The 25651-nt window shown below is 62.8% G+C and overlaps 9 protein-coding genes and 3 non-coding genes across 12 annotated transcripts; 6 read left to right on the plus strand and 6 right to left on the minus strand.

The window, feature by feature from the left end:
- The first annotated feature begins 216 nt into the window (after positions 1-216).
- On the plus strand, positions 217-1935 carry ERG26 (Sterol-4-alpha-carboxylate 3-dehydrogenase, decarboxylating). The gene is made up of 3 exons (XM_062773790.1): positions 217-508; positions 563-626; positions 700-1935. The coding sequence occupies exons 1-3, from the start codon at positions 366-368 to the stop codon at positions 1792-1794; spliced, it is 1302 nt and encodes a 433-aa protein (XP_062629774.1). The 5' UTR covers positions 217-365; the 3' UTR covers positions 1795-1935.
- Positions 1936-2040: 105 nt separating this feature from the next.
- Positions 2041-4587, minus strand: SNG1 (Nitrosoguanidine resistance protein SNG1). The gene is made up of 4 exons (XM_062773791.1): positions 4142-4587; positions 3973-4086; positions 3397-3488; positions 2041-3227 (listed from the first exon to the last, which is right to left on the minus strand). Exons 1-4 carry the CDS (start codon positions 4356-4358, stop codon positions 2157-2159), a joined length of 1494 nt encoding a protein of 497 aa, XP_062629775.1. The 5' UTR covers positions 4359-4587; the 3' UTR covers positions 2041-2156.
- A 922-nt stretch (positions 4588-5509) lies between these two features.
- gsy-1 (Glycogen [starch] synthase) lies at positions 5510-8569 on the minus strand. Its single transcript, XM_062773792.1, has 8 exons — positions 8240-8569; positions 8076-8138; positions 7834-7965; positions 7648-7765; positions 7384-7610; positions 7017-7336; positions 5975-6976; positions 5510-5923 (listed from the first exon to the last, which is right to left on the minus strand). The coding sequence occupies exons 1-8, from the start codon at positions 8368-8370 to the stop codon at positions 5721-5723; spliced, it is 2196 nt and encodes a 731-aa protein (XP_062629776.1). The 5' UTR covers positions 8371-8569; the 3' UTR covers positions 5510-5720.
- Positions 8570-9601: 1032 nt separating this feature from the next.
- SEC11 (Signal peptidase complex catalytic subunit SEC11) lies at positions 9602-12761 on the minus strand. Its single transcript, XM_062773793.1, has 7 exons — positions 12679-12761; positions 12529-12638; positions 12300-12398; positions 12049-12099; positions 11891-12004; positions 11798-11834; positions 9602-10526 (listed from the first exon to the last, which is right to left on the minus strand). Exons 1-7 carry the CDS (start codon positions 12724-12726, stop codon positions 9693-9695), a joined length of 1293 nt encoding a protein of 430 aa, XP_062629777.1. The 5' UTR covers positions 12727-12761; the 3' UTR covers positions 9602-9692.
- A 289-nt stretch (positions 12762-13050) lies between these two features.
- wrs1 (Tryptophan--tRNA ligase, cytoplasmic) lies at positions 13051-15099 on the plus strand. Its single transcript, XM_062773794.1, has 4 exons — positions 13051-13516; positions 13564-13722; positions 13761-14009; positions 14075-15099. Exons 1-4 carry the CDS (start codon positions 13071-13073, stop codon positions 15024-15026), a joined length of 1806 nt encoding a protein of 601 aa, XP_062629778.1. The 5' UTR covers positions 13051-13070; the 3' UTR covers positions 15027-15099.
- A 162-nt stretch (positions 15100-15261) lies between these two features.
- PSMD2 (26S proteasome non-ATPase regulatory subunit 2) lies at positions 15262-18595 on the plus strand. Its single transcript, XM_062773795.1, has 3 exons — positions 15262-15552; positions 15608-16428; positions 16466-18595. Exons 1-3 carry the CDS (start codon positions 15418-15420, stop codon positions 18495-18497), a joined length of 2988 nt encoding a protein of 995 aa, XP_062629779.1. The 5' UTR covers positions 15262-15417; the 3' UTR covers positions 18498-18595.
- A 372-nt stretch (positions 18596-18967) lies between these two features.
- On the minus strand, positions 18968-19052 carry LOC62_05G007274. Its single transcript is given in 2 exon segments — positions 18968-19004; positions 19017-19052. It is a non-coding gene; the product is annotated as a tRNA-Pro (tRNA).
- Positions 19053-19531: 479 nt separating this feature from the next.
- On the minus strand, positions 19532-19624 carry LOC62_05G007275. Its single transcript has 2 exons — positions 19588-19624; positions 19532-19567 (listed from the first exon to the last, which is right to left on the minus strand). It is a non-coding gene; the product is annotated as a tRNA-Pro (tRNA).
- A 204-nt stretch (positions 19625-19828) lies between these two features.
- LOC62_05G007276 lies at positions 19829-19922 on the plus strand. Its single transcript is given in 2 exon segments — positions 19829-19866; positions 19883-19922. It is a non-coding gene; the product is annotated as a tRNA-Leu (tRNA).
- A 484-nt stretch (positions 19923-20406) lies between these two features.
- Positions 20407-22041, plus strand: LOC62_05G007277 (uncharacterized protein). Its single transcript, XM_062773796.1, has 2 exons — positions 20407-20814; positions 20863-22041. Exons 1-2 carry the CDS (start codon positions 20743-20745, stop codon positions 21811-21813), a joined length of 1023 nt encoding a protein of 340 aa, XP_062629780.1. The 5' UTR covers positions 20407-20742; the 3' UTR covers positions 21814-22041.
- On the minus strand, positions 22018-22937 carry EEF1AKMT4_0 (EEF1A lysine methyltransferase 4). Its single transcript, XM_062773797.1, has 7 exons — positions 22851-22937; positions 22795-22812; positions 22580-22757; positions 22413-22546; positions 22345-22375; positions 22219-22310; positions 22018-22181 (listed from the first exon to the last, which is right to left on the minus strand). The coding sequence occupies exons 1-7, from the start codon at positions 22913-22915 to the stop codon at positions 22037-22039; spliced, it is 663 nt and encodes a 220-aa protein (XP_062629781.1). The 5' UTR covers positions 22916-22937; the 3' UTR covers positions 22018-22036.
- Positions 22938-23064: 127 nt separating this feature from the next.
- SPAC17C9.06 (SAM50-like protein SPAC17C906) lies at positions 23065-25167 on the plus strand. Its single transcript, XM_062773798.1, has 9 exons — positions 23065-23195; positions 23237-23333; positions 23372-23469; positions 23516-23881; positions 23928-24238; positions 24274-24388; positions 24427-24525; positions 24563-24951; positions 24990-25167. The coding sequence occupies exons 1-9, from the start codon at positions 23124-23126 to the stop codon at positions 25096-25098; spliced, it is 1656 nt and encodes a 551-aa protein (XP_062629782.1). The 5' UTR covers positions 23065-23123; the 3' UTR covers positions 25099-25167.
- Positions 25168-25651: the final 484 nt, after the last annotated feature.

A 25651-nucleotide genomic window follows, 5' to 3' on the forward strand; every position in this document is an offset into this window, starting at 1 on the left:
CTACCGCCGGTGGACGCAACGGCCGGCGCACGCGGCGCGCGGCGCACTGTACGCCGCGCCGCATCGTCCGACTGGCTGGGCCGTTCTGGGGCCGCAAAGGTGCCGTTGTCGCCGTCCCTGAGCCGCCGGCGGCGCACTGGCAGTGGGTGGTGGGTGGTCGACACGGCGTCGATACTCATCTCTTGCGTTCGTCGTTGTGCTTTCTGTCTGTCTGTCTCGCTCGCTCGCTCGCATCCCACTCGACACTACAGGTCAGCTCAGCGCCGAGCCGTGCACACCGCCAAAACCCACGCCGCAACCCGACGTCGACCCGCCGTCCCATCTCCCCACCGCCCCCCTACCCCTTCCCCCCCCTCTGACACACCATGTCCAACTCGGCCCCAACCGGCGAAGCATACCTCGTCATCGGCGGCTGCGGCTTCCTCGGCCGGCACATTGTCGACGCGCTGATCAAGCGCGGCGAGAGCAACGTGTCGGTGTTTGACATTGTGCAGCGGCACTTTGACGAGTGGGTCTGGCGTTGCGCGTTGAGTGGGGGTTGCGCTCGCTGACAGACACAAAGCAACATTACGTTCTTTACGGGCGACTTGGCTAACATTGAGGACATTGCCGGTGCCATCAAGAAGGTGGGTGGTGTGGCGCAGGCTCGGCGCAGCCTAGCTCGCGCGTACAGCTCGCTCCGCTCGCTGACACGCACAGTCCGGAGCCAAGATTGTCATCCACACCGCTTCCCCTCCGCACGGCCTCGCGGCGGACATCTACGAAAAGGTCAACGTTGTCGGCACGCACAATGTGATCGAGGCGTGCCAGGACGCCGGCGTCCCCAAGCTCGTGTACACGTCGTCCGCGTCGGTCATCTACAGCGGCACCGAGAACCTCATCAACGCCGACGAGCGGATCCCGTACGCTGGCGTGCCGCTCGACGCATACAACGACACCAAGGCGCGCGCCGAGGCGGCCGTGCTCGCCGCGAACGGCAAGGACGGCCTGCTCACCTGCGCGCTGCGCCCATCGGGCATCTTTGGCCCCGGCGACCGGCAGGCGATCATGGGCTTCCACGCCGTGGTCAAGAACGGCCAGACAAAGTTCCAGATCGGCGACAACACCAACCTGTTTGACTGGACGTATGTCGCCAACGTCGCGCACGCGCATCTGCTCGCCGCGGACAAGCTCGGCGTGACGTACCCCGTGCTCGTGCTGCATGAGCCGCTTGCGCCCGTCGACTTGAGCCTCGGCCACCACCGCATCCCGACGAGCGAGGCGCACCCCCTCGGCCCGAACAAGGCGCCCACCGAGCACGACCTGCTCGTCGCGCGCAGGTTCGAGAGCGACGAGGTCGACCCGAGCGACCTGCGCCCCGTGCTCCGCTCCAAGATGGACCAGTTTGCCGACCTCGCCGACCTGCCCGACGACGCCGAGGGCCCCAAGGTCGCCGGCCAGGCGTTTTTCATCAACAACGGCGAGCCCGTCAACTTCTGGGACTTTACCCGCGCCATCTGGCGCCAGCTCGGCCACACGCCGCCGTACATTATTGTGTTGCCCATCGCCCTCGGCCTCATCCTTGCCAGCCTCGCCGAGTTCTTCTCCAAGCTCACCGGCAAGGAGCCGGGCTTCACCCGCTTCCGCGTCACGTTCGCCACCCAGAACCGATACTATGACAACGAGCGCGCGCGCCGCCTCCTCGGCTACTCGCCTGTTGTTGGCCTCGTCGACGGCCTCGACCGCTGGACGAGCTGGTACAATGGCGAGCTGGAGAAGCAGAAGGCTGTGGGAGAGTCGGAGAAGACAAAGTGAGCCCCGCGGCGAGGCCACGAGCGAAGCGAGTGGGTGAGGCGAGTAGGCAAAGGTGCGAGCGCGTGAGCGCGTGGTGTGTTGTGTGGTACGGGTCGTGTGCAATGGCTTAGACTGCGTGTTAATCCGGATCGATGCATGTGTTTGGTCTTGACGGGGCGACCAGCTTGCGCGTCGCGTCTATGCTTGTCATGTGTTACTCACACTGCTGAGCAGTTGTCGCCTCACCGCTACGCGGCTCGACGAACGCCGATAGTATTAAGATGCATTACCACGACTCTAGTCTACATGCCGGCGGCTGCGCAACCACCCGACAGGAATCTATGCTACGAGTACGAGTGCGGGCTTGCCTAGCAAGCGGCCGCCTACACAACACGGCCGTCGGACAGGACACGCTGGAGCTCGAGCTGGCCCTCGTCCTGGCTCTTTTGAGACTTGTTGGCCTTGCGGCGGAACCAGAGCGTCGCGAGGGAAATGGTGATCATGGACGTGCCGATCCACCCAAGCAGGATGCCAATGTCCTTGCCAAACTCGGCCTTGGTGTTGAAGATGATTGTGCGGACAATGCGCGAGCAGTTGTAGAAGGGCATCGCGACGCCGTAGCGGAAAATCCAGGGCTGGAGCTCGTGCGGCAGCGTGACGACCGACACGTTGGCAATGATCAACGGCACGAGGAAGAAGGAAACAAACTTGGGGCCGACAATCGTGATGGCAAACTCGGTCGCGTAGCCCACGGCCGTCATGCCAAGGAAGAGCACAAACCACCAGAGGAAGTAGCCGCCCGCGTAGGTGAAGTGCGCGCCAAAGTGGACCTTGAACGGCAGGTTGATCATGGCGAAGAAGAACGAGATGACAAAGTACAGGACCAGGGGCGCGAGGATGCGGTAGGCAATGTACGCCCGGTTGGTGAGGTAGGGGCCGATGACCTCGCGCGCGGCGTTGTTGGTCATGGTCATGATGAACGAGAAGATGAGCATGTAGATGAGACCGACGAGGGTGATGGCGGTCGCCACGGGCTGGTTGTAGGGCCGGATGTTGTAGAACGTGTACGCCACACCCTGGGTAAGCGTCTGGGGTGCAGCGGCGAGGGCAGCGACAGCCGTGGCGTTGTTGCCAATGGAGGCGAGGTACTGGCCGGCGTACTGCGTCGTCAGGCGGCCAGTGATCGCGGCGATGTGGGCACTCATAAGCGGGAAGAGGTACGAGCCGACGGCCGTCTCGGAGCGCGCCTGCGCGTAGACGATCGAGATGGCGTGTGTGCCGTTGTAGGTCGCGTCGCCATTGATCCGTGCCGCGGTCAGGTTGTCAGACGCGCCGGCGTTGATCACGACCGCGGCCCAAGCGCCCTCCTGGACAATGTTGTGCTCGACGTCGGCGAACGTCGGGAACTCCTCGGGTGGGGTAACAAAGTAGCGCAGCTGGTGGGTCTGGTTAAGCTGTGGTGGGGTCAGCTTGCTGCAGCTGCTGCATGCAGGTGGCAGGACGGACGGACGGTGGTCGGCGCCGGGCCACATCGCAACAGATCCGCAATGCGGGCTGGTTGACCAAAATAGTCTGGGCCCCGCCGTCCACCATGCTATCTAACTGCGCTTGCGGAGTACTCACCAGGAAGCTAGATACGGTCTGGCCGATAGGGCCGCCATCGCGGTCGATAACGCGGACGGTGAGTTTGTCGGTGTAGACGTTTGCCTTCCACACTGTGGCATGTTGTCAGTGGCAGTTCTCGCTTCCGAGGTGATGAGGCCAGGCCGAGGTCGGTGGCTGGCAGCAAGCGAGCGAGCCGAGGGAGGGAGGGAGGGAGGTACGAGCAAAGCAGGGTTTTGGCAAACAACGGGCTGGGTTTCGTGCTCGCTACGCGATCGCGCGCAGCACCCGGCGCGCAGTACATCGCGCGCACAGTGCTCCAGGCTGTGCGGGGTGACTCGCGCTCTCGGCGCCGGGGCCAGTATGCAGTGTTGACGTTCCCTTGGCGGGCCGATTGCGAGAAGCCGGCCGGCATCGGCGAGATGGGGAGCAAGTGATGCCGTTGGTGCCGGCTCCACTGGCATCCCACGCCCGACCGATGCTGCTCGCTGACGTGCGCGTCGTGCTCGCGACTCTGCTGCGCGCATCCAGGCCCATCTTGCCCCTTGCCCCCTTGCCCCTTGCCCCCTACCGCGCCCGCCCGCCGAAACTACTCACGCGAACCCCAGTAGAAGGGCAGACAGAGCCACATGAGGATGATGGTGAGAACGAGCGTGCTGCCGAGGATCTTGAACACGACCTGGCGGAAGAGCTTGACCTCGGGGGAGAAGACTGGGGGGTGTTAGCAAGCCGTGGCGAACAGCATGCACGCCGGCGCGCAACTCACAGTGGTACGCATACTTGTCAGGCGGGGCGGCGAACCCAGGCTGCCCAGCGACCGGCGCACCCGGCGCAGCTGCTCCCTTGGCAGGAGCGGCACCTGCACCAGCAGCACCAGTGTAGTTTGGTGCGCGCTTCTCCTCGCGCTCTGCGATGGTCGGCGCGCCCTCGGACGCTTGCGGGGTGGACGGCATGCTGGCGGTGATGGTGGGGGAGTGGGACATTGGTGGTCCCTAAGGGGTGGGCCGGGGTGGAAATGTTTTGTGCCCTTTAAGATTGGCTGTGGTTGTTGTTGTCGTCGAGTGGAGCGGGCGGGTCGCTGTAAACGAGGTTGAGATGCGGGGAGGGAGGGGGCAGTTGCCGATGGGATGTGGTGGGTGGGAGGCGAATGCTTGCGACGGACGGACGATAGGATGCACCAACAACAAGCTGCGGCCCCCGGCCCTCTTATACGTACCGACTTTTACATCACGCCGTCGAGTGAGCGAGCGAGGTGGGTGTGAGTGACGCCGAGCCACAGCACACGCTCGCCTCCGAGGCCGAGGTAGGTGGGTGAGGCAAGGTGTCGGGTGCCTCGGCCCTAAGGCGGCACAAAGGGGCAGCAGCTCTCGTCCCGTTAATCTTCCCTGGCGTCCACCGAGCCCAGCGAGCCCAGCCCGGAATCAGCTCCACCAAACCCGACCACATGTCTATCGGCGCGAGCCAGCGACCAGCACTAGCACTACACGATAGCTGTGTCAGCTCTCCGTTATGCATTCCGACGCCGACAGCCTCGGCTCCTCGCCGCTCGCTGCTGACTGACTTTACTCGCGGCTTTTGCTTGCTCGTTTATGACGCGCGGCTGCCGTACCGTGCCAGCCAGCAGCAGTGTGGCTATAGCCACATCTGGACCCACGACGCACGGCGTCAAATCGCCTCGTTGCACCGCGCGGGTGACGCTCGCCGTGTGCGACCTACAGCAGCAACACAACATCACGCATGCAGCCACAGCAACCACCCACACGCCGGCCAGTCTGTCACCTGACGTGCCTGCCTCGGCCAGTGCGTGTTCGCTCGCTTTGGGCGGGTCGGCTTCGCTAGTCTGTGTGACCGAGCTCTGCGCCGAGGACAGACGAACGGTGACGTCGTAAATCTTGACACCGACCAGATCTAAGCCCACCTCCCTCCACCCAGGCGGCCACACCTCCACCTTCCGACCGGACTTTGTACCCACTCGGCCGGCGGCGCCGTGCCGACAACAAAAGTCGCACCCTGCGTAGGAATGCTGACAACACTGATATCGACGAGTCGAGCACATGCACATACCGAGTCAAAACTCCGTGCCGCACCCCCTCAGCGTCCCTCGGCCTTTGACCTCGCCCCCGCCTACCCCCCGCCAAACAAACACCGTGCATTCATTCAGATTAAGCTAACTATCGAGGAGGATACGATACGTCATGACGACACTGGTACTCGTACTGGAATCCGGAATCATTCACCCACTCACACACTCCGCTCGGCCAACCTCCGCGCAATCACACATCGTTATCAATGTGGTCTTTGTAGTCGTTGTGGTTCAATGTGGTTATGCTTGCAAAGCAATCGGCTTAGTGACCGTTGCCATTGGCACTGTGCGAAGACAGAGCCGCGTCCGCCGCGTCCAAGTCCTTCTCGGTCAGCTTGCGGCTGCCAGATGGCGTCTGGCGGCCAGAAATAGCAGAACCGAGCGAGTCGGACCGAGTGCGCCCCTTCATGACAACAGGGAAGCCATAGTGGCTCTCGTCGTCGACGTCGTTGATGCCCTGCCACGCTGCAAAATGTCAGCATTTGTCGCGTCACTGCCACGCCACACGCCACTCACACTTGCCACCCATGTAGTCGGTTGTGCTCAGGTGCTCCATCTCCTCGGTGAGCGTTGCGTAGTCACCGGGCGTCATCATACCCGAACGGAAGCGCGGGCTTCCAGGAGCGGACAGAGGAGCACCGACACGCTGCACGCCAGTAAACTCGGGCTCGTCGTCGTCAAACGAGTCGGGGTAGGCACGACGGAGCGCAAGCTGACGAGCCTTTGCGTACTCGACACCAAGCGACTTCCAGTCGAGGAGCTCGGAGAGACGCTCCGTACGGTTACGCTGGTTGATACGCTGGCGACGCGACTTCATTGTGAAGCCGAGAAGCTGGTTGGTGAGCTGCTCGACCGACTCGTCGACACCCTGGTTGCGGCGGTCGACAATGTAACAACCATAGTCCTCGGGCGACTCGAGCAGGTCCTCCATGAAGCAGCCGAAGCCCGACAGGTTGGTCGTGATGTTGGGGATACCCATGACCGTGCACTCGGCCGGCGTGTAGCCGAACGGCTCGTAGTAGGATGGGAAGACACCCATGTGGCAACCACGGACAAACTCCTCGTAGTCGAGGCCGAGAATCGGGTTGTTCGAGTTGAGGAACTCGGGGTGGAAGATGACCTTGACGCGGTCCGACGTGCGGTTGAAGAGCTGGACACGACGAATCTGGTTCAGGATCGGGTCCGCAGCGTCGTCGGCCATGTTGTGCGTCACGACAGGGGGGAGGGTGGTGCGCTTGAGGGCAAACACGCGGCGCTTGAGGAGAACCTTGTCCTCCTTGGACATGAGGTCCTCGGGGTTGGGGACCTCGGTACCGTGGGTACCGTTGTATCTCGAGGCGTGCTCAAAGATGCGCTGGCCGATGCGCTCAGTGATCTGGCTGACAACGTCCTTGAGCTGGCCAGTAACGGCCTGGCCCTTGAGGGCCTCGACAGTGTACGAGTTGGTCGCCGCAGGCATGATGATGAAGGCGACAACCGTCATCTTGGAGCCCATCGTCTTGAGGCGGTGGTTCAGGCCTGGGGAGTCGTCAGAAGGGCCCACAGCAGTAACACTCACGAGCAAGCGACTCGATGAACATGTCAACACCCTTGTTACGGAACTCGTAACGACCAGCCGTGAACAGGTAGATGGTGTTGTCGAGGTCAAAGTCAAAGTGACCGTAGAAGTGGCCGCGGATGAAGTCGTTGATCTTCTCCTTGGCCTTGACGTGAAGGTTCTGGAACTCGTGCATGGCGGCAAACTTGACGACGTTGAGACCGTTGGGCAGGACACCGTCGGGCTTGCGCTTGAGCAGGTGCTCACTCTCGAACGCCGTGATGTGGGAAACGGTCGTGAAGACATCGGCGCAGTGCGTCGCCGAGCGTTCAATGCAGTAACTGGGGAGTCAGCTGAGATCCCGAAAGATCACAGCAACACTACTTACCGGTGGTAGATACCGCGCTTGCCCGCCTCATGGTCAACGTCAAAGTACTGTAGGTTGTTGTAGAAGTCTACACTGCCCGCACAGAGGTAGCGGCCGAGAAGAGTGGCGTGGGTGGTGAAGATGGTCGTCACGTCAATCTTGCGCTTGCGGCAGAGAGGAATGGCCAGGCCAGCCTGCCACTCGTGGAAGTGGGCGATAACAGCCTTGTCAAGGCAGCGCGAGGTGAACTGTAGGTTGAGCTCTGTCCCCGTCAGACTAACTCACCTCTCCGAGGAACCATGCGGTGAGGTAGCCGAAGAGGATCGTCTCGTTCGTCTCGTGGTCGTTGGGGGGCGTGGGGATGCCGGCAATGTTCCAGAGGTCGGCCTTCCACTCGTCAAGACTGGGGAGAGAGTGGTTAGCCGGTGCGCTCATTGCCGGCGGTAGTAGCGCCGCCTCGTCCGAACTCACCGGTCGTGGGCGCTGCCAGTGTCGAAGAGAAGCACACGTGGGGCGCCCTCAATGAGCCATCGGCCGTAGAGGTACTTGACACCGCGGTCCTTCATAGCCTGGAGCGACTCGGCGAGCGGGGTGCCGGGTTCTCTGCGTGCTGGGTCAGCTGCTTGTTGCTGCCTGAAGGGTGAGAGCGCCGAGCCCCTGAGCGGCGTGCGACTCGGCGTGCTGCTTCTTGCATCATTGGGGCGGGTACTTACGGCTCCTCGGCCTCGACCTCGACTGGGGCAGACTTGTAGCTCAGAGGACCGATGAGCGTGAATCTGGAGGAGGAGAAGGTGGTGGTCAGTGGGTTGTTCTTGTTCGCTCATGTTCGCCGTAGTCGGTTGGACCCGAACACAAGCCGGCCCGGGCAGACACTCACCGGTCACCAAACTCCTTGACAGTGACGGGGACCTTTGTCTTGATGACCGTGTAGATACCGCCGACCTTGTTGGCCACCTCCCAGGCGACCTCGAAGAGGAGGGGCTGGTGAACGTCACGGACCACGGCCATGATGCTGATCTAAGTATGGGGTAGGGATTTGCAGGCGTGGGGAAGGATCAACGTGGGGTTGGTTGGGGGGTTGGGTTGCTTTTTGGCTTTTAGCGTGCAGCGAGTGCCGTGAGCTGATTGTCAGCGGCGCTGTGAAGTGGTTGAGGAGGGGGGAGTTGAGAGCAAGAGGTTTTGCTCGTTGTGTGTGTAGAGGAGGAGGGGGGGGGGGGGGGCAAGAAAGAGAGATGGAGGAAGGAGGAGGAGGGGGGGGTGGGTGTGGGTTAGGGGCTTGGTGGTGGGGGAGTAGTGGATTGGATGCGACGGCGAGAGAGCATGTGTGGGGGCGGGAAGTGCGTCAAGGATGCAAGTCAGCCGGCAGGCGTCCGTCCTGGCCGTTGCCGAATCAGAGGGCGGATCAGGGACGTCATGTGCGGCTTGCGGCTGTGGACCACAGCCAGGGGAGAGATGGGGGGGCAAGGCAGGCTAACAGGCGACTGGGATCGGGTCGGGGCTCACTCACTCAACCAACAACTGATGATCAACAAGTAAAGAAAGAAAGCAAAACCAAAGTCGTGGGGATCTGTCAGATGCGCACATGCATAGCCAAGTCATGTCCTCGATGGCACATGTGAGCTCGGTGGGCACGACTGTCCTCTCGCTGTCACTTGTCCTGGCTGGCTGGTCGGCGGCGGTGGCTGGCGGCTGGCGGCAGTGGCAGCGAGGACACCCATCGTCAGTGCCTGACGCCGCGCACATGCTCTGCGTTCAAATTCCCCGTTATAGCAATTGACGTTTCCTGCGGCAAGGTCTTGCGGGGCCCGCGACCTGGATCCCTTTGCATCACGGGGTCCAATGGGGCTGCACTCTATACCGGTTACAAGCGGCACGAGGTGGCCCGCGTCAGCACAGGGGCAGGCCGAGTTCGCCTTTTTTTTTGGCAGCGGGCACGACGCGGCGATTGCGGCGGCGGCCCAGCTCGGCGGCAGCTGCTACCTGCTGCCATCGACGATCACTGCCGATTGGCCCCCCCTCGTGCCCCGCTCCAGTCTCGCGTCCTGCTCGTGCGGTAGTGCACGGCCACCCCTTGGACCCCCCTTGGACCCATTGCTCACGGCCGCGGCTGCCCCGACTTCCCCTTCCCTTCACCGGACACGCGCCGGTGGCTGAGGCTGGCAGCAGCAGCCCCTTTCACCCCATCGCTCGCTTCCTTGCCCCCCACACCCACACCCCACTCATGCCACTATGTTCATGCGTTGTACAACATGGAATGCTACGACAGCCAGCCCTTGGGGCAATCTACCTGGAAAGCCGCTTGCTGCTCGGCACCAGATCCCCAAGGTCCTCTACCAAGACCCAACAAACGAGGCGCCCAGCCACGAGTTCCGCCGGCTTCCCTTGGCCTTGCCGCTACTGCTCTCGTCTACTCCCGCCGCCGCCGCCGCGCCGAGCACACTCCCAGCATTTTTGCTACTTGCACCTGGAACTGTACCGCTTGACCCTCGGCGGCGAGCGTCACGTGTCGCCCGCGCGTGCCTGATGTCGTCCACCTCCCAGTGCAGACCCTGGTCTGTCCTCCGCCAGCCGAGGTCGACAACAAAGCCAATGCCGCCGATACGCAGGTCGACATACCCAGGCGGCAGAGACGGCGATGGCGGCGACGGCGGTGATGCCAGCGCATGCTGCTGACTCAGACTCGCTGCGCTCGCCGAGACACTGTCTGAAATGGCGGCCTCGCTTGGGGGCACCGGCGGCTTGGCGATCGTCTCGGCGCCACTCCGAGATTGCGATTTTGATGCGTCCTTGGGGGTGGCTCGGAGAGACGAGAGCCCCAGCTTCCATTTACCTGGCCACGCTGCGGGGCCAGACTTGGGGAGGTCGGTCGGGGGGCTGCCGGCGGCGCCCTGGCCGTGGTCTGGCTCGGCGTCGACCGACGCCGGCGCCGTCGAGTTGGTCACGGCGCTGTCGCTCCACGCGCGCTGCATCTCGCGATAGCCGACGAGCACAGGGTCGAAGATGCGCCCTCCATTGAGGTAGAATGCGCCGCGGTCGGCAATGTGCTCGTCGTACGCGGGTGGTGGCACCGACGCGTCAGGTGTGGGCTCGGGAGTCGGCGTATCCGGCGCGAGTGCGGCGATAAAGGGTGATGATGGGGACGTGGAGAAGAAGAGGATGGCCAGCTGGAGGGAGGTATCAGCGCCGCCCTCGAAGCGGAAAGGACGATAAGATTGCGGAAGCGAGGCCAGTGACCGCAGTTACAACAACGTGACACAAGCCGCGCGACCCGTAATCGGCACGCAAGTGTATCTCCGCGTGTCATCGGCAGGGAGACTGGTCGCATAGGCAGTGTTCCGCGTTCCATCCACGACGCGGGGCACTCCAGCTGGCCCAGCCACCGTGCGTGGGGCGAACACGAGGCACCATCTGGCGCGGCCGGCACACAGAGTGGCACGCGGCGTGCAGCGTGTACAGGACACACAGAGACGCCACGTTCCACTCTGCCTCGTGCCGCCGATACAAGTTCCAGCAGGCAGCAGGCCCAGAACCAGGTGGCGTGTAGTTCGGTGGGCCAGAAGCCTGGTGTGGGCTTGAGGCCGCGGCGGCGAGGAGGTGGTCCGCGGCGATGTTCAAGCCAGCACTGTTGTAGCTGGCGCCGCTTGGGCTAGGCTGCACCGCGTGCAGCCTCCCCACCCGTGGGCCCGCCTAGGCACTCCGCCAGCCTCGTAGTGCCCGCCTCAACGAGACGGCCTCGTTGCCGTCGACACACTTCGCCAAGCCAAGCCCGACCAAACCAACTCACCATCGTAACGCAGTACCCGCACGGCCGGATGGCCCAGTACGCCGCGACGGCGAACACGGCGAGGAAGAAGGGCGATGCGGACTGTGAGTGTGAGCGGGTGACAACATAGCCAAGACCACGGTGTGGGGAGGGCAGGCTGGACACTGGCGTGGCCTGGCCTGGCCTTCCTCCACCCCGACCCGCACTCACCGGCATGGGGATCAGGAGCGCGAATATGAGGACATGACGCAGGCAGTGCATTATGCCGCACAACATGCGCTGGGGGGAGGGAGTGTGTGTAGGTTTATTTGGCGTGGGTGAGTGGGTCGTGTAGTGGTTGGTTATGCAGTGGTGCTCCTCGCCGTCGTCGTCGCCGAAGAGTGGTGAGTGAGAGTGACCGGAAACATGGGGGGTGTCATTCCAGCCACGTGGCGTTACGTAATTAATCTCCGGTTCCCGAGAACACTGGCCCTCTCGCCAGCCCACACGCGACAGCATAGCCAATACCAATACATATGCATCTACGAGGCCTCCTTGGATACGAGGAGGAACAGGCCCACGCCGCCGAGGAGGGCGTACTTGAGCTGCGGGAAGTCGTTCTAGCGGCGCGTCAGCTGGGGTCGACCTCGGGTCGGCTGGCGAGCCACACCAGCCAGCCACTTCAGCACTCACCATGGCGATGGTCACATAGCCGACATACGGCAGGAACCTGGGTCGTCGTCAGTACGCCGTGCTCGCAGCCTGTCACCGCCATATCACACTTACCCGCGGACCTTGCCCACGACCTGCTTCGACTCGAGCCACTGGGGGCCCTCGTACAGCACAATGTCATTGTCTGGGTTCGCGTCGCCCTTGGTCAGGAGGAGCTGTGATCCGTTGCTGTGCGGGGTTAGAGCTGTAGGGGTAGAGAGATATCAGCTCACGTCTCGTGTGTCGCGTGGACGCGGTGGACGATCGGGATGCCTTGGCCGGCACTGGGGATGTCAGTAGTTGCGCGAGCGCACCGGTAATGACGGGCGGGTGTGCTGGTGTGCTCTCGGCATGGGCATCGACATGCCGCATCATAGCGAAAGGCTGAGGCCAAGCCCATATTCAGAGCGCGACCAGCCCCACAGCGCCGAGGCCCTCAATCTTACGACCAGCCCACACCACCTAGTCCCTCGACCTTACTCACACCTTGTACACGGTGATGTCTCCGACCTCGTACGGCGTGTTAGCGGGGTTGGTGAGGAAGAGGATGTCGCCACGGTAGAATGCGGGCTGCATGGATCCACTGGGGAAAGTCAGCGCAGTTTCGGGATGATTGGCTGGTGGACGGCGGTGCAATCGCGACCCCCGGGGCATGCGTTACATGCAACCCCGAGTCCGCGCTGGACGCTATCACCATCCCACGCCACACGCACGAGAGGACAACAACGATCGGTGACTCGGAGTTGGTGACGAGGCACAGCGCCTTCCACATCATGAGGCCCGACGCGACGACATTGAGAAAGTTGAGGAGCTGGAACAGGAGCTGTTGTGGTGTCAGCGGGGCCACGGGCAACAACACTCACGCCCTGCACTCCGAGCTTGCGCAGACGCGCTATCTCGTCTCCGAACATTGCTGCTGCTGGTTGTTGTAGTAGAAGTGGTGGTGTTGTGGAGTGTTGCCTTCGGCCTCGTCACTGTGTCTTGTCGGATGCATCGGTGGCATCAGCGGCGCGGCGCGGCGGCAACGGGGCAACGGGGGTGACTGCCACGTGCCCCGCGGCCCGCGGGTTGAATGATGCGCATTATTTGACCCCCTCCTACAAGCAAGCCCAGTGACAATCGCACCGAGTCATCGAAATCGAGTGTCCCGCCTGGCTGGCTGGCTGGCTGGCCGACGGGACAGACAATATCGAGAGCGATGGAGATGCAACGAGCCTCTTGTTGCTTCCAACACACACCACACCACTCTCCCGCCATGTCGCTCACCCCAGACGCAGAGGGCAAGCTCACCTCGGGCCAGCTCACGCCCAGCACCATCGCAAAGCAGCTCTCGCAGCTCGACCTGCCTGCGCCGTCCAACCTGCACCTCGCGTCGGCGCGCGCAGGCGGCGCTGCAGGCGGCGGCAAGGCCGACCTGCAGGAGACGCTGTCGGGGCTCAACCTCCCCGAGCCCGAGGCCGTGACCCGCGCGCAGGCGCACCGCCGCTCCGAGTCCCAGTCGCAGGACATTGCGGAACAGCTCTCGCGCATGAACCTCCCGCAGCCCGAGCGCATCTTTGGCCCCAACGACGGCAACGCCGGCGCCACCGAATCCCACAAGAAGGGCGTGACGGCCGACGACTGGGCCAAGGTCAAGCTCGACGACGAGGTCCCCGAGGCCGTTAGGAGCCCGACCGAGATGCACTTTAGGCGTGCGAGCGTGTGAGTGGCATCGACAGTAGGGGAAAGGATGGTGTTGACAGTTACAGTGCCAAGAGCCCGACCTCCGCTGTGTCGGCTGCCGCTCCTGCTGCTGCTGCTGCCGCCGCCGCCGCGGCCCCTGCTGCGTCTCGCAAGGCGGTTGAGCAGAAGATCACGCCCTTCGACGTCCAGGGTGGTGTTGATGCCGACGGCAAGGAGACGGGAATGTGAGTGCCTCGATTCCTGCTCCGAAGCTCACGCCCAGCGACTACGACAAGCTTGCCGACCGTTTCGGTGCGCAGAAGATCAACGCCGACCTCCTGGCCCGCTTTGAGCGCGTCACGGGCCGCAAGCCGCACCCACTCATGCGTCGTGGCACCTTCTACACCCACCGCGAGTTTGACAAGATTCTCGACCGCTACGAGGCTGGCGAGCCATTCTACCTCTACACTGGCCGTGGACCATCCAGTGACTCGATGCACATGGGCCACCTGATTCCCTTCCTCTTCACCGCGTGAGTCACGGCTCGGACTTTTAGAGCGAATCACAGTACGGCCCGTGCTAACCCCCCGCCCCCAGTTGGCTCCAGGACGTGTTTGGCTGCCCATGCGTCATCCAGGTGACCGACGACGAGAAGTACCTGCTCGACCGTGACGCCAAGAAGCAGCAGGCATTGGTCAAGAAGAACCCCCAGGACAAGAGGCGGCCGTACGACATTCTCGAGAAGTACAAGGAGATGGGCCAGGCCAACATTGCCGACATTATCGCATGTGGTTTCAAGCTCGACAAGACGTTCATCTTCTCCGACCTCGACTATGTTGGCAAGGAGTTCTACCGCAACATTGTCCTCATGGCCAAGACCATCACCGTCACCAACAGCAAGGGTGTCTTTGGCTTTGCCGACTCTGACAACGTGGGCATGTTGCATTTCGCCGCTGTCCAGTCGACGCCATCGTTCTGCAACTCGTTCCCCCAGATCTTTGGCGAGCGCACCGACATTCCCTGTCTTATCCCCTGTGCCATTGACCAGGACCCGTACTTCCTCGTCTGCCGCGAGTCGGCCGACCGTCTCAAGTACAAGAAGCCTGCGCTCATTCACGCCAAGTTCCTGCCAGCGCTCCAGGGTGCGGGCACCAAGATGTCGGCGTCCAACCCCAACTCGAACATCACCCTCACCGACAAGCCCAACGAGATCAAGAACAAGATCCGCAAGCACGCGTTCTCGGGCGGTGGAGCTACCCAGGAGCTGCACAAGGAGCACGGCGGTAACCCCGACGTCGACATTGCCTACCTCTACCTCTCGTACTTTGAGGAGGACGACGAGAAGATGGCACGACTGGCGGCCGAGTACCGCGCTGGAACGCTCAGCACGGTGCAGATGAAGGACGAGTGTATCGCCAAGCTGCAGCAGGTCGTGTCCGAGTTCCAGGAGCGCCACGCTGCCGTCACGCCCGAGCTCGTCAAGCTGTACCAGGACCCTACTCGCAAGATTGACCCCACGCCCAGGCCCAAGACCGCTGTTGCGGTTTAGAATATAGTAGCGAGGTGGTTGATCGGTAGTAGTAGTAGACTTTATGCATACGACAGGGAGAGGTTTGTGACGACGTCGAGGAAAGCAAGGCGCGTTGGTGGAGTGAGGTCATTGTGGCAGTAGGCGTGCCGGAAGCAAATCCACGTGGAAGTGCATAGTAGTCTCGACGCGCGGCCGTCATCGTGATGGAAACGCTGGCTGCGTGCTGCTGAATGATGAGGTGCCAGACGATTCCAATCAATCATCCCCTCCTTCTTGACTTTCAATCAACCTTTGGCTCTCTGGACACAACAACCAGCTTTGATAGAATATCCAGAGCAGCATTTACCTCTCCCCCTACCCTTACCCCCGGTCCTGATCTAAAGAAGCAGCGCCAAGCGCCGACGACACCATGGCCGACAAGGACCCCCGCGAGGTGACGCTCCTGGTCCCCTCTGAGGACCCCGAGAAGAAGGAGGACACCAAGCCAAAGCACGACAAGGGAAAGGAGCCCGGTACCGACAAGGACAAGGATGAGCCCGAGATTGTGAGTCAACTCGCCTTCGCGCTCCTCGTTGCTGCGTGTGCTGACCGCATCAAAGTCGGAGGAGGACCTGCAGCTCAAGTCGGAGCTCGAGATGCTTGTCGAGCGCCTCAAGGAGCCCGACACGTCGCTGTACCTCCCCGCCCTCGAGTCTCTGCGCACGCTGATCAAGACGTCGACGTCGTCCATGACCTCGGTGCCCAAGCCCCTCAAGTTCCTCAGGCCGCACTACGCCGAGCTTGGCCAGATCCGCGACAGCTGGTCTTCCGACCTGAAGGAGCAGCGCGCGCTTCTCGCCTCGATCCTGTCGGTGCTTGCCATGACCTACTCGGACACGGGCAAGCGCGACACGCTCTACTACCGCCTCATTTCGGGCTCGGAGGAGGCTCCCGGATCCTGGGGCCACGAGTATGTTCGTCACCTCGCTGCCGAGCTGGGTGAGGAGTACGTCCAGCTCGTGGAGCACTCGGACGACACCGAGGCTGCCACGGACGGCGAGGTCGCCAACGGTGACCAGACCAACGGCGACGACGCCCACCCCAAGCGCGACTACAATGTCGAGCAGCTGCGCGCCCTCGGCCTCGAGTTGGTCGACTTTTTCCTCAAGCACAACGCCGAGGCGGATGCCGTTGACCTGCTCCTCGAGCTCGAGTACATCAACGTCATTGCCGACAAGGTCGACGACAAGACGTACAACCGTGTCTGCCAGTACATGGTCAGCTGCGTGCCTCTGCTTGTCCCTCCAGATGATGAGCAGTTCCTCCGCACTGCCGCGGCTATCTACGCCAAGCACGACCGCCTGCCCGAGGCTCTCGCGCTGGCCATCCGCCTCCACGACCGCAAGCTCATTCGCAAGTACTTTGAGGCGCCTACCAATGCGTAAGTGAAAAGTATTGGAGCGGTGGCTGACAGTCAGTGTTATGAAGAAGCAGCTCGCATTCATCCTCGCCCGTGCCAACGTTCCTATTCACTGGGTTCACACTCTCGACACTATGGAGCCTGAGAGCGACGAAGGTGACGAGTGGGGAACGCCCCCCGACGAGCTTAGCGAGGAGCTTGCCCAGTGCCTCGGAAACCACAACCTCTCCACGCACTTCCGCAAGTTCGGCAAGGCTGTCGGTGTCGAGGACCCCCGTACCCCCGAGGACATTTACAAGACGCAGCTCGAGTCGCGCTCGATCGGCGCCCACTACAACTCGGCTCGTGACAACCTCGCGTCAACGTTCGTGAACGCGTTTGTCAACGCCGGCTTTGGAAATGAGAAGCTTGTCGTCCAGGCGCCCGAGGGAGAGAGCTTCATCTACAAGAACAAGGAAAGGGGCATGCTCAGCGCCACTGCCAGTGTCGGATTGAGTCTGCTGTGGGACCACGAGGGCGGTATCGACCACATCGACAAGTACACCTACTCGCCCGAGGAGCACATCAAGGCCGGCGCCTACCTTGCCATTGGTATCCTCTACTCCAACATCCGCACCCAGCCCGACATGGCGTGGGCCCTGCTCGAGGAGCACGTCGACAACCCCAGCTCTGAGATCAAGATCGCCGCCATCAACGCCTTAGGTATGGCCTACGCCGGCTCGGAGAGACATTACCTCGTCGAGCGCCTCGCTCCCTACGTTGCCGACGACTCGTCTTCTGTCGACGTTGCCGCCAACGCCGCGCTCGCCATGGGCTTTGTCTACGTTGGCTCGGGCAACGGTGATGTCGCCAGCACCATCCTCCAGACCCTGATGGAGCGTGAGGCTTCGCAGCTCGACTCAGAGTGGAGCGTCTTCTTCGCTCTTGCCCTTGGTCTCATCTTCCTTGGCCGCCAGGAGGCTGCCGACGCGACTCTCGAGACCCTCAAAGTCATTGAGCACCCCATTGCCCGCTCGGCCGAGGTCCTTGTCGAGGTCTGCGCGTACGCTGCTACCGGCAACGTCCTCAAGGTCCAGTCGATGCTGCACATTTGTGCCGAGCAGCCATCAGCCGCCAAGCCCAAGGCGGAGGATGGAGCTGCGGCTGAGGGAGAGGCCAGCGGCGAGGCGAGCGGTGAGGCCGGTGCGGCGGCGGCGGCGGCTGGTGACGTCGACATGGACGCCGCAGCAGGAAGAACAGTTGGCGGCGACGACGCTACTGCCGACGAACCAGCCGAGCCCGTCAAGGCCGACTTGAGGCATCAGACCATGGCCGTCATCGGTATTGCTCTTGTCGCCATGGGCGAGGACGTTGGCGCCGAGATGGCGCTGCGACAGTTCCAGCACCTCATGACCTACGGCGACCCCGCCATCAGGAAAGCCGTGCCCCTCGCCCTTGGTCTCATTTCCGCCTCCAACCCCCAGCTCACCATCCTCGACACCTTGTCAAAGTACTCGCACGACTCGGACCTCGACGTGGCCGTCAACGCCATCCTCGCCATGGGTCTCGTCGGCGGCGGTACCAACAACGCGCGTCTGGCGCAGATGCTCCGCGGCCTGGCTGTCTACTATGCCAAGGAGCCCGACTGCCTGTTCATGGTGCGCATTGCCCAGGGTCTCGTTCACATGGGCAAGGGTACTATCGGCATCAACCCCTTCTTCCATGACCGCCAGATCCTGTCTGGTAACGCTGTCGCCGGTCTCCTGGCGCTGCTGGTGTCGTTCACCAACGCACGCCAGTTCGTCCTCGGCCAGCACCACTGGCAGTTGTACTGGCTCGCCCTGGCCATGTTCCCCCAGTTCCTCATCACGCTCGACGAGGAGACCGAGGAGAAGGCCGTCACGGTGCGCGTCGGCCAGGCCGTCAACACGATCGGATTGGCAGGCACGCGCAGCGGCATCTCGGGCTTCCAGACGCACCAGACACCAGTGCGCGTCGGCACGACCGAGCGCGCCGAAATGGGCACCAACGAGTTCTTCCCGTACACGAGTGTGCTGGAGGGCTTTGTGTTCATCAAGAAGAACGACCAGTACGACGCCGAGGACAACTAGGGAGAGAAGTAGAGACGACGCGGTTGGTTGCATAGGGCGCGACGGCGCCGTGTAGACTGAGCATCAGATGTGGAATGCAATGTTGCAGTGAACACAAGCACACGAGGCGGAGCCGAGTGGGCGAGGGGGTGCTGCATAGCTGGTTTGGGTGCGTTGCGTGCGAGGCAACTGATATGGTTGTGGCTATTATTTGGCGGGGGAGTGGCAGGCTCAAGTTCGAGCCGGCTGGCCGACTCGCAACACCTGCATTGCTGTGGCAGCTCCACTGGCCACCGCTGCCCTGCCTCCTCCATGCTGTCCGCTCGCTCCCATCTCAAACGACGCAGCGCCAACGAACTGATGCATCTCAGCCACGAGTCCGCAGCCGCAGTTACCGGCGCACCGCCACACCGTCGCACCGCACCCCGCGCTTCCTTCCCTCCATGGCTTCTCGACAAACCAAAAACGCCACGCACACGCGCGCACGCACGCGGCTCTCGCTGGGATTTGAACCCAGGACCACTCCCACACAGACTGTTGCCCGAAGAGAGTATGCTACGACTACACCACGAGAGCTTGTGCCTGTTGTGTGGTGGGGGGCAGTCAGTGCGGGTCGGCGTCGGCGTCGGCGTTTGGCCGTCGGTGTCTGGGAGCAAGGGGGGGGGGGGGCTTCTCAAGGAGGCGCGGGGGTGCTGGTATCCTTGTGGACTCAGAAGAAGACACTGAACGGCTTGGATTGGGGAAAGAAGGGGAGGGAAGGGGAGGACAGGCGCAGAGTCACAAGGCGGGCCCGCTCAGACATCGTCCTCGGGGGCCCCTTCAACCTGCTCACACCCAACTCAAGCTCAGCGGGCAAGGACATACACTGCCGAACATACAGTAGATGCGCCCATTCCTTCGCACCACGGACGCGTCACCCAATGAACGCCCCGCCACACCGCCACACTCGGCTCGCACTTTCGCACCTTCGCACCTCCTCGCCCCCGTCTTCCTCAACCTCGACCTCATCCTCGCCGGCAAGGTAAAAACGACACGCGTACCCGCGTACGCGCGCAGGCCCTCGCCGGGATTTGAACCCAGGACCACTCCCAGTGCTTAAGGTGCGTCTGCGCCCTAAGAGAGTATGATAGCCACTACACCACGAGAGCTGTGTGTATGGGGTTTGGTGGGTGGGTAGATGGGCTGTGTTTGCGGGGCGAGTTTCGGCCGCTAGCGGGGGAGCGTGTACTGCATTGCGTAGCGCGAGGAGTCATTAGACGCCCTGCATGACTTGCTTGAGCGCAGAACTGTTTGGCTCAGTGGACACCGCCGACGAACCTTCAAGACCGACGCCGAATCCCTCCCAACGCCTCGGCGAGATGGCCGAGCGGTCTAAGGCGCTGTGTTAAGGTGTATCTCATGTACATCCGCAGTCTTCGGACGTGGGTTCGAATCCCACTCTCGTCAAGCGAGGATTCACTTCCTCCCAAGCCAAGCTTTTGTTGCTGGAGGAGATGGGTGCGAGGTGGCGTGGTGCGAGCGAAGGAGGGCGAGGGCAGGGTCGGCCGTTGGTGGCGGTGTGGCGGACGGTGTGCCGTTGTGCAGTGGGTACTGTGCGGCTAAGCCTCCTTCTATGCCACTGTATATGCCTGCTTGCACAGCTCCGTGCGTGCCATGCAGAAAACACACGCTCAGCCTCGAGTGTGAGTGTGAGAGCCCGCGTGCGGCTACGTCTTGTTGATCCCCGCTGCCACATTGCCACCCTGCAATGACGTAATGCTATTCCTGTGCGCGCCCGACGCCGCTGCCGCCGCTTGCGAGTCGCTCCTCGATCTAACTATTCAGTTGGAGCGACTCGCTCGGCCGGTAGTAAGCTTGCAGCAGATGCATGCGGCCCGCGTGAGAGCAAGTCTTGGCTCTGGCACCTCCAAGAGTAGTAATTCCAGCACAGCAGCAGCCCGTTTGTGCCTGTGCATAATCAGGTTGGATGGTGACATCCGTCGGACTGCAGCAGCAGCAGCATCTCACATGACGAGTGCGTCCTTGTCGAGTTCCCGTGCCATCCACAAGTCAACTACCCGAGAAACAAACCAGAGCCAACAAGGATCTACATCGCAACAGCGATCTCCCATCTCCTCCTCTCGACTCTTCTTCACCCCACGCATCACATCGAGTGGCTTACATCCACCACCACCCACGCACCGCGCGACCCGTGACTACCCCGGTGCTGCCCCCAGCGCCGATTCGCCACCCGGAGCACCGCCCCCGCCGTAGGAACCAGTCAGCCATGCCGCACCCCGTCCCCATCATCATCGGCACGGCCATCGCGGCCGTGGGCTCGGCGTACGCTTTCAAAAAGGTGCGCAAGCATCCCATCCCCCTAAGAAGCCCAGCTCACACCCCGCAGTTCGTGTACGACCCGCACGTCGCGCCGTTCATCGACGCGCTCATCGCCGCCCACCGCTCGAGCAACAACCGGTACGAGCGGGTGCCCGTGCCCGTCGCGCAGGTGTCGCACCCCGCCGGCCCGCCAGCGTACTCGCATGCGCGCAGCACGGCCGTCGACGTCGACGGCAGCCCGACGCTGCGCCGCCGCCGCCCGGCAGAGGTGTACGAGCTCGACGAAGGCGCCGTGCTCGCTGCCGAGCGCGTGGCGGCGTACCCTGTCGACATCCCAGTCACGTATGCCGTGCGCCAGCCGCGCAGCCGCGGCGCGACGCCGCTCAGCGCCTCGGTCGCGACCATCACACCGGGCACGGAGCTCATCAACATGGACTACTCGGCCCCCGTGTCGCACATCGCGCCGCCGCCAGCCGCCGCTGTGACGCTCGTACACCCTGTCCCCATCCGCTCGCCCCTCGTCCCGCGATACCCCGAATCACCCGAGCCCGCCCTCCCGCCGCCGTACGGCTCTCGCCCATCGTCGCGGGCCACGGTTGTTGTGTCGCCGTTTGCCTCGTCGGCCGCCTCGCCCGCCATGACGCCGTCGTATCTGTCCTCTTCGGGCCGCTCTTCGCCAGTCATCAGCGTCGTGGGCGACGACGCCGAGATCGTGTCCCTCTCGGGCGTGTCGACGTCGAGCTTCGTCGACGCAGAGGCGTATACGCCCCGCTCGGCCCTGTCGCCCTCGACGCCTCTCTCGCGCACCATCTCCCCGCTGCCGCTCGAGAGCACGGTCGAGCTCGTCGTGCCCGACGTCACGGCCATGGGAAGGACCTTCTTGGCTGAGCGCGCCGAGAGCCGCGTGTCGGGCCCCCGGTCCGTGAGCTCGTGGGGCGACGACGAGCACTGGCGCGCTGGCGCCAGCGATAGCGAGTGGGACGCACTCAGCGACGTCGGCAGCAGCGCCGCAATGTAGACGGGCTTAGAGTTTGTTCGGTTTCTCGAGCATTGATCCGGTCCCTCGTGCACGCACTCCCTCCGCACACGCTTTGTTGCCATCACTATCTTATCTCTCCCGGCCACTTCTAGAACGCTGCCTCCCTCCGCTGTCACCATCAACACCGACCAACAAAAAAAAAATCACACTCATACATGTTGCTGTACTCTCTACACTAGTTGTTGATGCCATCTTTGCCCCTCTATGCCGCCGTCGTGGGCTCCCACTCGAGCAGGTACTGGAAGTAGTCAAAGCCCTCGGGAGGGCCGATTGTTCGCTGCGAGAACTTCCAGCCCTCGCGGTTGATCAGGTAGCGTTTGCGGAAGTGGGGCTGGCCGAACGTGAAGCTGGAGTGTTAGGGGAGTAGCAGGACGGAGGACGTACTAGACGAACTTGGACCCCGGGCGCTTCCTGAGCACGCGGACAGCCTCGTCGACCTCCTTGGTGCAGTTGGCAATGTCCTTCGCGGGCGGGTTCTGGTGGTCAGTGATGCTCCTGGCGTAAACCTACCCATGGATCACCCTTGGTCGTGAGGAGGGCGCTGGACGTCAGCATACCACCAAACCCAGCAGACCCACTCCATCGTCCCCTTGTCCACAACGAGGTCAAACTCCTCGCCAAACTTGAGGTCCATAATGTCCATCTCGAGCCACTGCATCCCGGGGCGCCCCTCATGGCGCACTTTCATCTGCTCAATGAGCGCAGTAGAGAACTACACGTCAGCTCCGCCTTACGCAGCACGCACGTCAATGTTGACAATGTTCTTCCACCCCGCGTCGTACATCGCCTCGCTGAGCTGGCTGTTGCCGCACCCGAGCATGAGGATCCGCGTCTCCTTGCCCAAGTCGGCCGTGAGCTCCTCGAAGATCGGGAGGAGGTAGTCGGCGTTGAGGAACCAGTCAAAGTTGTGGTCTGGGCCCTCGCTGCGTGTCAGCGGGGGAGGCGAGGTCATGTTCGTACCGAGTATACCGCTCCTCCCTGCAACGTCAGCGCGAGTGCCCCACCTTCATACCCACCAGTACTCTCTCGTGCCGTACCCCTCGTTCGTAGCGGGCAGGTTTGCTTCCTCCGGCCTGGGCATTGTGGTGTGAGTGATGCAGCAGACTTGACTTGACTTGGCTCGACAAAGTCACTCGTCAACAAAAATCCCCCCAGGGTGGTCGGGGCCCCGAGCCGCCCTTGGCCAAAAAGACTGGCCGCCGACACCCTCCGTCACTGAATCTTCGGGTCATCATCGTCGCACTCGCCTCGCCTCCGTTGTTGTTGACACTCTCCCTCCAATCCGCACGATGGACCCGAACGCAGAAGGCGGGCCGCCAAAAGCAGAGCTCGCAGAGGTGGACGTCGAAGTCGGCCTCAGGGTGCGTTGGATGTGTGCCCGAGCTCCCGTGCTAACAAGCAGGAACGCCTCGCGGCCCCCGAGACTCCGATCACGCCGCCGCTCGCGAGCTCCATCTTCCGCAGCGCGCGCGAACCGGGCTGGGACCGGCCAGTGCATGGTGGGTTGTTTGCATTCGACGGCTTGCTGACCCGCCAGATGCCGACACGGAAAAGGTCCGCCAGTACCAGGAGGACGAGTTCCAGCGCCGCTTGCGCGGCGAGTACGAGGCCGCACAGCGTCGCGTCGGCGAGATTGTGAGTCTGGTCTGTGGGCGTCGCCGCGGTGCTAACAGGACCCAAGGTGTATGAGAACATGGGCGCACCACTACGCCTGACGTCGATCAGGCTGGCCCCGCCCCCGCCGACGACGCGGACGGGCTTCCTGAGCACGTTGCTGGCGCCGTTCCTCGGCGGCTCGCGCCTCCCAGACTGTGTGACGGGCGCGCCGCCCCCTCCGCAGTCGCTGCACGAGATCTTACTGTCCACCAAGGCGCTCGTGCAGCACATTGACCAGCTGAACGTGTTCGACATGGAGCGCGTCGGGATCCGCCTCGAGCCGAGCCCGAGCGGCAACCCCGCCGACGTCGAGATGCTCCTCACCCTCCGCGAGAAGGGCCGCCTGTTCCTCAAGGCCGGCACCGAGTTTGGCAGCAACGAGGGCGGCGGTGTGAGTTGTCCCAGTGCATGCGCAGGGGCGCGCGCTGACGAAACAGAACGTGACCGCACGGATACGCAACGCGTTTGGCGGTGCCGAGAGCCTCGAGTTCAACGCGTCGCTCGGAACAAAGACAAAGTCGGCGTACCAGGCAACTCTGTCCACACCACTCTTCGCCTCGCCGTACCTCACCGCCTCGGTGTCGGGCTTCTCGCTCGACCGCGACAACACGGCGTTCGCGAGCCACCGCGAGCTGAGCCAGGGAGGCAAGGTCGGCCTGGCGGCCATCACGCCGTGGGGTAACCACAACTTGACGTACGAATACGTCACGCGTGATATCTCCCATCTCACGCCTACTGCCTCGGCGAGGTGAGCTAGACGATTAGGATGATAGCTGACCGCAGTGTCCGTGCCCTCGCCTTCCAGACCACCAAGGCGTCCGTCTCGCACACCTGGACGTCGGACACCCGCGACGACCCCCACACCGGCACCACTGGACGTCTGCTGAAGGCGACTCACGTGGGTTTAATGTGACGGACTGAGGCTCACCTCCACAGGAATATGCCGGCCTTCCAGGCTCCTCCGAGCTCGCCCACTTCATCAAGTCGACCACCCAGTCGCAGGCGTCCCGCCCTCTCTTCCCCGGCTCCAACATCGTGAGCTGCTGCAACCCCCCACTCCAGCTAACCCCAGTTCGTCTCCGTGTCATCTCTCACCACCATCCTCTACCCCCTCTGGGCGGCAACAGGGCCGAGCGCCCCCGGAGCTCCCGCGGGCGCTGAGCGCTCGACGTACCTCGCCGACAGGACGTACCTCGGCGGGCCCAACTCTGTCCGCGGGTTCAAGGTCGGCGGCCTGGGCCTCAGCGACCGCGTCGACTCGCTCGGCGGCGACCTGTCGTACGCGCTCGGCGTGTCCCTCATCGGCCCCGTCCCCAGCAAGGAGCACTGGCCGCTCAAGCTGCATACGTTCCTCAACCTCGGCAAGGTGGTGCGCTACGACAGCCACCGCTCGTTTGCAGACAACATTGCGCGCATGTACTCGAACCCAAGTTTGAGTGTCGGCGTTGGTCTCATCTACCGGTATGTCTGCCGCCTGGATGCAGCAACTAACGCCGCAGCTTTGACCCCCTGCGAATCGAGCTCAACTTTGCCATGCCCCTCATTGCGCGCAAGGGGGAGCGCCTCTCGCGCGGTCTGGGCGTCGGTGTCGGCATCGAGTTTCTCTAAGCATGGCATAGTTGAGGCAGGCGAGCCCAGTAGGCCAATACAGAAGTGCATGCACACATCTACTCTTGATTGTTGTGGGGTGTTCTCGGATCCCTCTGACCTTGTGGATCACTGGCTTAGGCTCGTGATCAGTGGCCTTTGCTCGTGCTGGTTGCAACGCATCCACTGGGGCGGTCTGCGAGTCCGTGCCATCCGCCGGGTTCTCGTCCTCGACCTCCCACAAGCTGATGCACTCCTCTTCTCCATTCAGCACATGCTCTATCTCTGATCCATCACGCAGACAACAGCACAGAATGAGCACTTACGTCCACCTGCTCGGGTGAGCACCCTCCGCGCGTAGCGCGCTCACTTACTCCAAGCCCGTTCGGCTCGGCCCCCACCTCCGTTGAAAGCGGCTTGAGTAACCTCCAGCCCCAAGTACCAAGCGTCCACCCCGGCCAAACTCCTCTTACGCCAGCCACGCAAGAATCAATCGACAGAGTATCGGAACAGCTCACGCGGGTCGAGGAGTTTGTTCGCTTCGCCGTAACGTACGACTTGTACAGGTAGGTGC

This window comes from Vanrija pseudolonga, chromosome 5, assembly GCF_020906515.1.
Source record: "Vanrija pseudolonga chromosome 5, complete sequence".
In the NCBI taxonomy this organism is placed as follows: domain Eukaryota; kingdom Fungi; phylum Basidiomycota; class Tremellomycetes; order Trichosporonales; family Trichosporonaceae; genus Vanrija; species Vanrija pseudolonga.

Excerpts from the sequence above, each read along its gene's own strand:
- ERG26 (XM_062773790.1), top strand. The coding sequence starts at position 366 with ATGTCCAACTCGGCCCCAACCGGCGAAGCATACCTCGTCATCGGCGGC. Across the intron at positions 509-562 it reads GTGCAGCGGCACTTTGACGA|CAACATTACGTTCTTTACGG; the intron begins GTGGGTCTGGCG and ends ACAGACACAAAG. Across the intron at positions 627-699 it reads TTGCCGGTGCCATCAAGAAG|TCCGGAGCCAAGATTGTCAT; the intron begins GTGGGTGGTGTG and ends TGACACGCACAG.
- SNG1 (XM_062773791.1), bottom strand. The coding sequence starts at position 4,358 with ATGTCCCACTCCCCCACCATCACCGCCAGCATGCCGTCCACCCCGCAA. Across the intron at positions 4,087-4,141 it reads TGACAAGTATGCGTACCACT|TCTTCTCCCCCGAGGTCAAG; the intron begins GTGAGTTGCGCG and ends AACACCCCCCAG. Across the intron at positions 3,489-3,972 it reads GCCCTTCTACTGGGGTTCGC|TGTGGAAGGCAAACGTCTAC; the intron begins GTGAGTAGTTTC and ends AACATGCCACAG.
- gsy-1 (XM_062773792.1), bottom strand. The coding sequence starts at position 8,370 with ATGGCCGTGGTCCGTGACGTTCACCAGCCCCTCCTCTTCGAGGTCGCC. Across the intron at positions 7,611-7,647 it reads CCGCATGGTTCCTCGGAGAG|TTCACCTCGCGCTGCCTTGA; the intron begins GTGAGTTAGTCT and ends CTCAACCTACAG. Across the intron at positions 7,337-7,383 it reads AAGCGCGGTATCTACCACCG|TTACTGCATTGAACGCTCGG; the intron begins GTAAGTAGTGTT and ends CTGACTCCCCAG.
- SEC11 (XM_062773793.1), bottom strand. The coding sequence starts at position 12,726 with ATGTTCGGAGACGAGATAGCGCGTCTGCGCAAGCTCGGAGTGCAGGGC. Across the intron at positions 11,835-11,890 it reads GTCGTGGGCAAGGTCCGCGG|GTTCCTGCCGTATGTCGGCT; the intron begins GTAAGTGTGATA and ends ACGACGACCCAG. Across the intron at positions 10,527-11,797 it reads GCTATGTGACCATCGCCATG|CTGGCCATCCTCTTCTTCTC; the intron begins GTGAGTGCTGAA and ends ACCTCCCTCCAG.
- wrs1 (XM_062773794.1), top strand. The coding sequence starts at position 13,071 with ATGTCGCTCACCCCAGACGCAGAGGGCAAGCTCACCTCGGGCCAGCTC. Across the intron at positions 13,517-13,563 it reads CACTTTAGGCGTGCGAGCGT|TGCCAAGAGCCCGACCTCCG; the intron begins GTGAGTGGCATC and ends TGACAGTTACAG. Across the intron at positions 14,010-14,074 it reads ATTCCCTTCCTCTTCACCGC|TTGGCTCCAGGACGTGTTTG; the intron begins GTGAGTCACGGC and ends CCCCGCCCCCAG.
- PSMD2 (XM_062773795.1), top strand. The coding sequence starts at position 15,418 with ATGGCCGACAAGGACCCCCGCGAGGTGACGCTCCTGGTCCCCTCTGAG. Across the intron at positions 15,553-15,607 it reads ACAAGGATGAGCCCGAGATT|TCGGAGGAGGACCTGCAGCT; the intron begins GTGAGTCAACTC and ends ACCGCATCAAAG. Across the intron at positions 16,429-16,465 it reads TTTGAGGCGCCTACCAATGC|TGTTATGAAGAAGCAGCTCG; the intron begins GTAAGTGAAAAG and ends GCTGACAGTCAG.
- LOC62_05G007277 (XM_062773796.1), top strand. The coding sequence starts at position 20,743 with ATGCCGCACCCCGTCCCCATCATCATCGGCACGGCCATCGCGGCCGTG. Across the intron at positions 20,815-20,862 it reads CGGCGTACGCTTTCAAAAAG|TTCGTGTACGACCCGCACGT; the intron begins GTGCGCAAGCAT and ends CACACCCCGCAG.
- EEF1AKMT4_0 (XM_062773797.1), bottom strand. The coding sequence starts at position 22,915 with ATGCCCAGGCCGGAGGAAGCAAACCTGCCCGCTACGAACGAGGGGTAC. Across the intron at positions 22,547-22,579 it reads AGAACATTGTCAACATTGAC|TTCTCTACTGCGCTCATTGA; the intron begins GTGCGTGCTGCG and ends GCTGACGTGTAG. Across the intron at positions 22,311-22,344 it reads CGACCAAGGGTGATCCATGG|AACCCGCCCGCGAAGGACAT; the intron begins GTAGGTTTACGC and ends ACTGACCACCAG.
- SPAC17C9.06 (XM_062773798.1), top strand. The coding sequence starts at position 23,124 with ATGGACCCGAACGCAGAAGGCGGGCCGCCAAAAGCAGAGCTCGCAGAG. Across the intron at positions 23,334-23,371 it reads CTGGGACCGGCCAGTGCATG|ATGCCGACACGGAAAAGGTC; the intron begins GTGGGTTGTTTG and ends CTGACCCGCCAG. Across the intron at positions 23,882-23,927 it reads GCAGCAACGAGGGCGGCGGT|AACGTGACCGCACGGATACG; the intron begins GTGAGTTGTCCC and ends CTGACGAAACAG.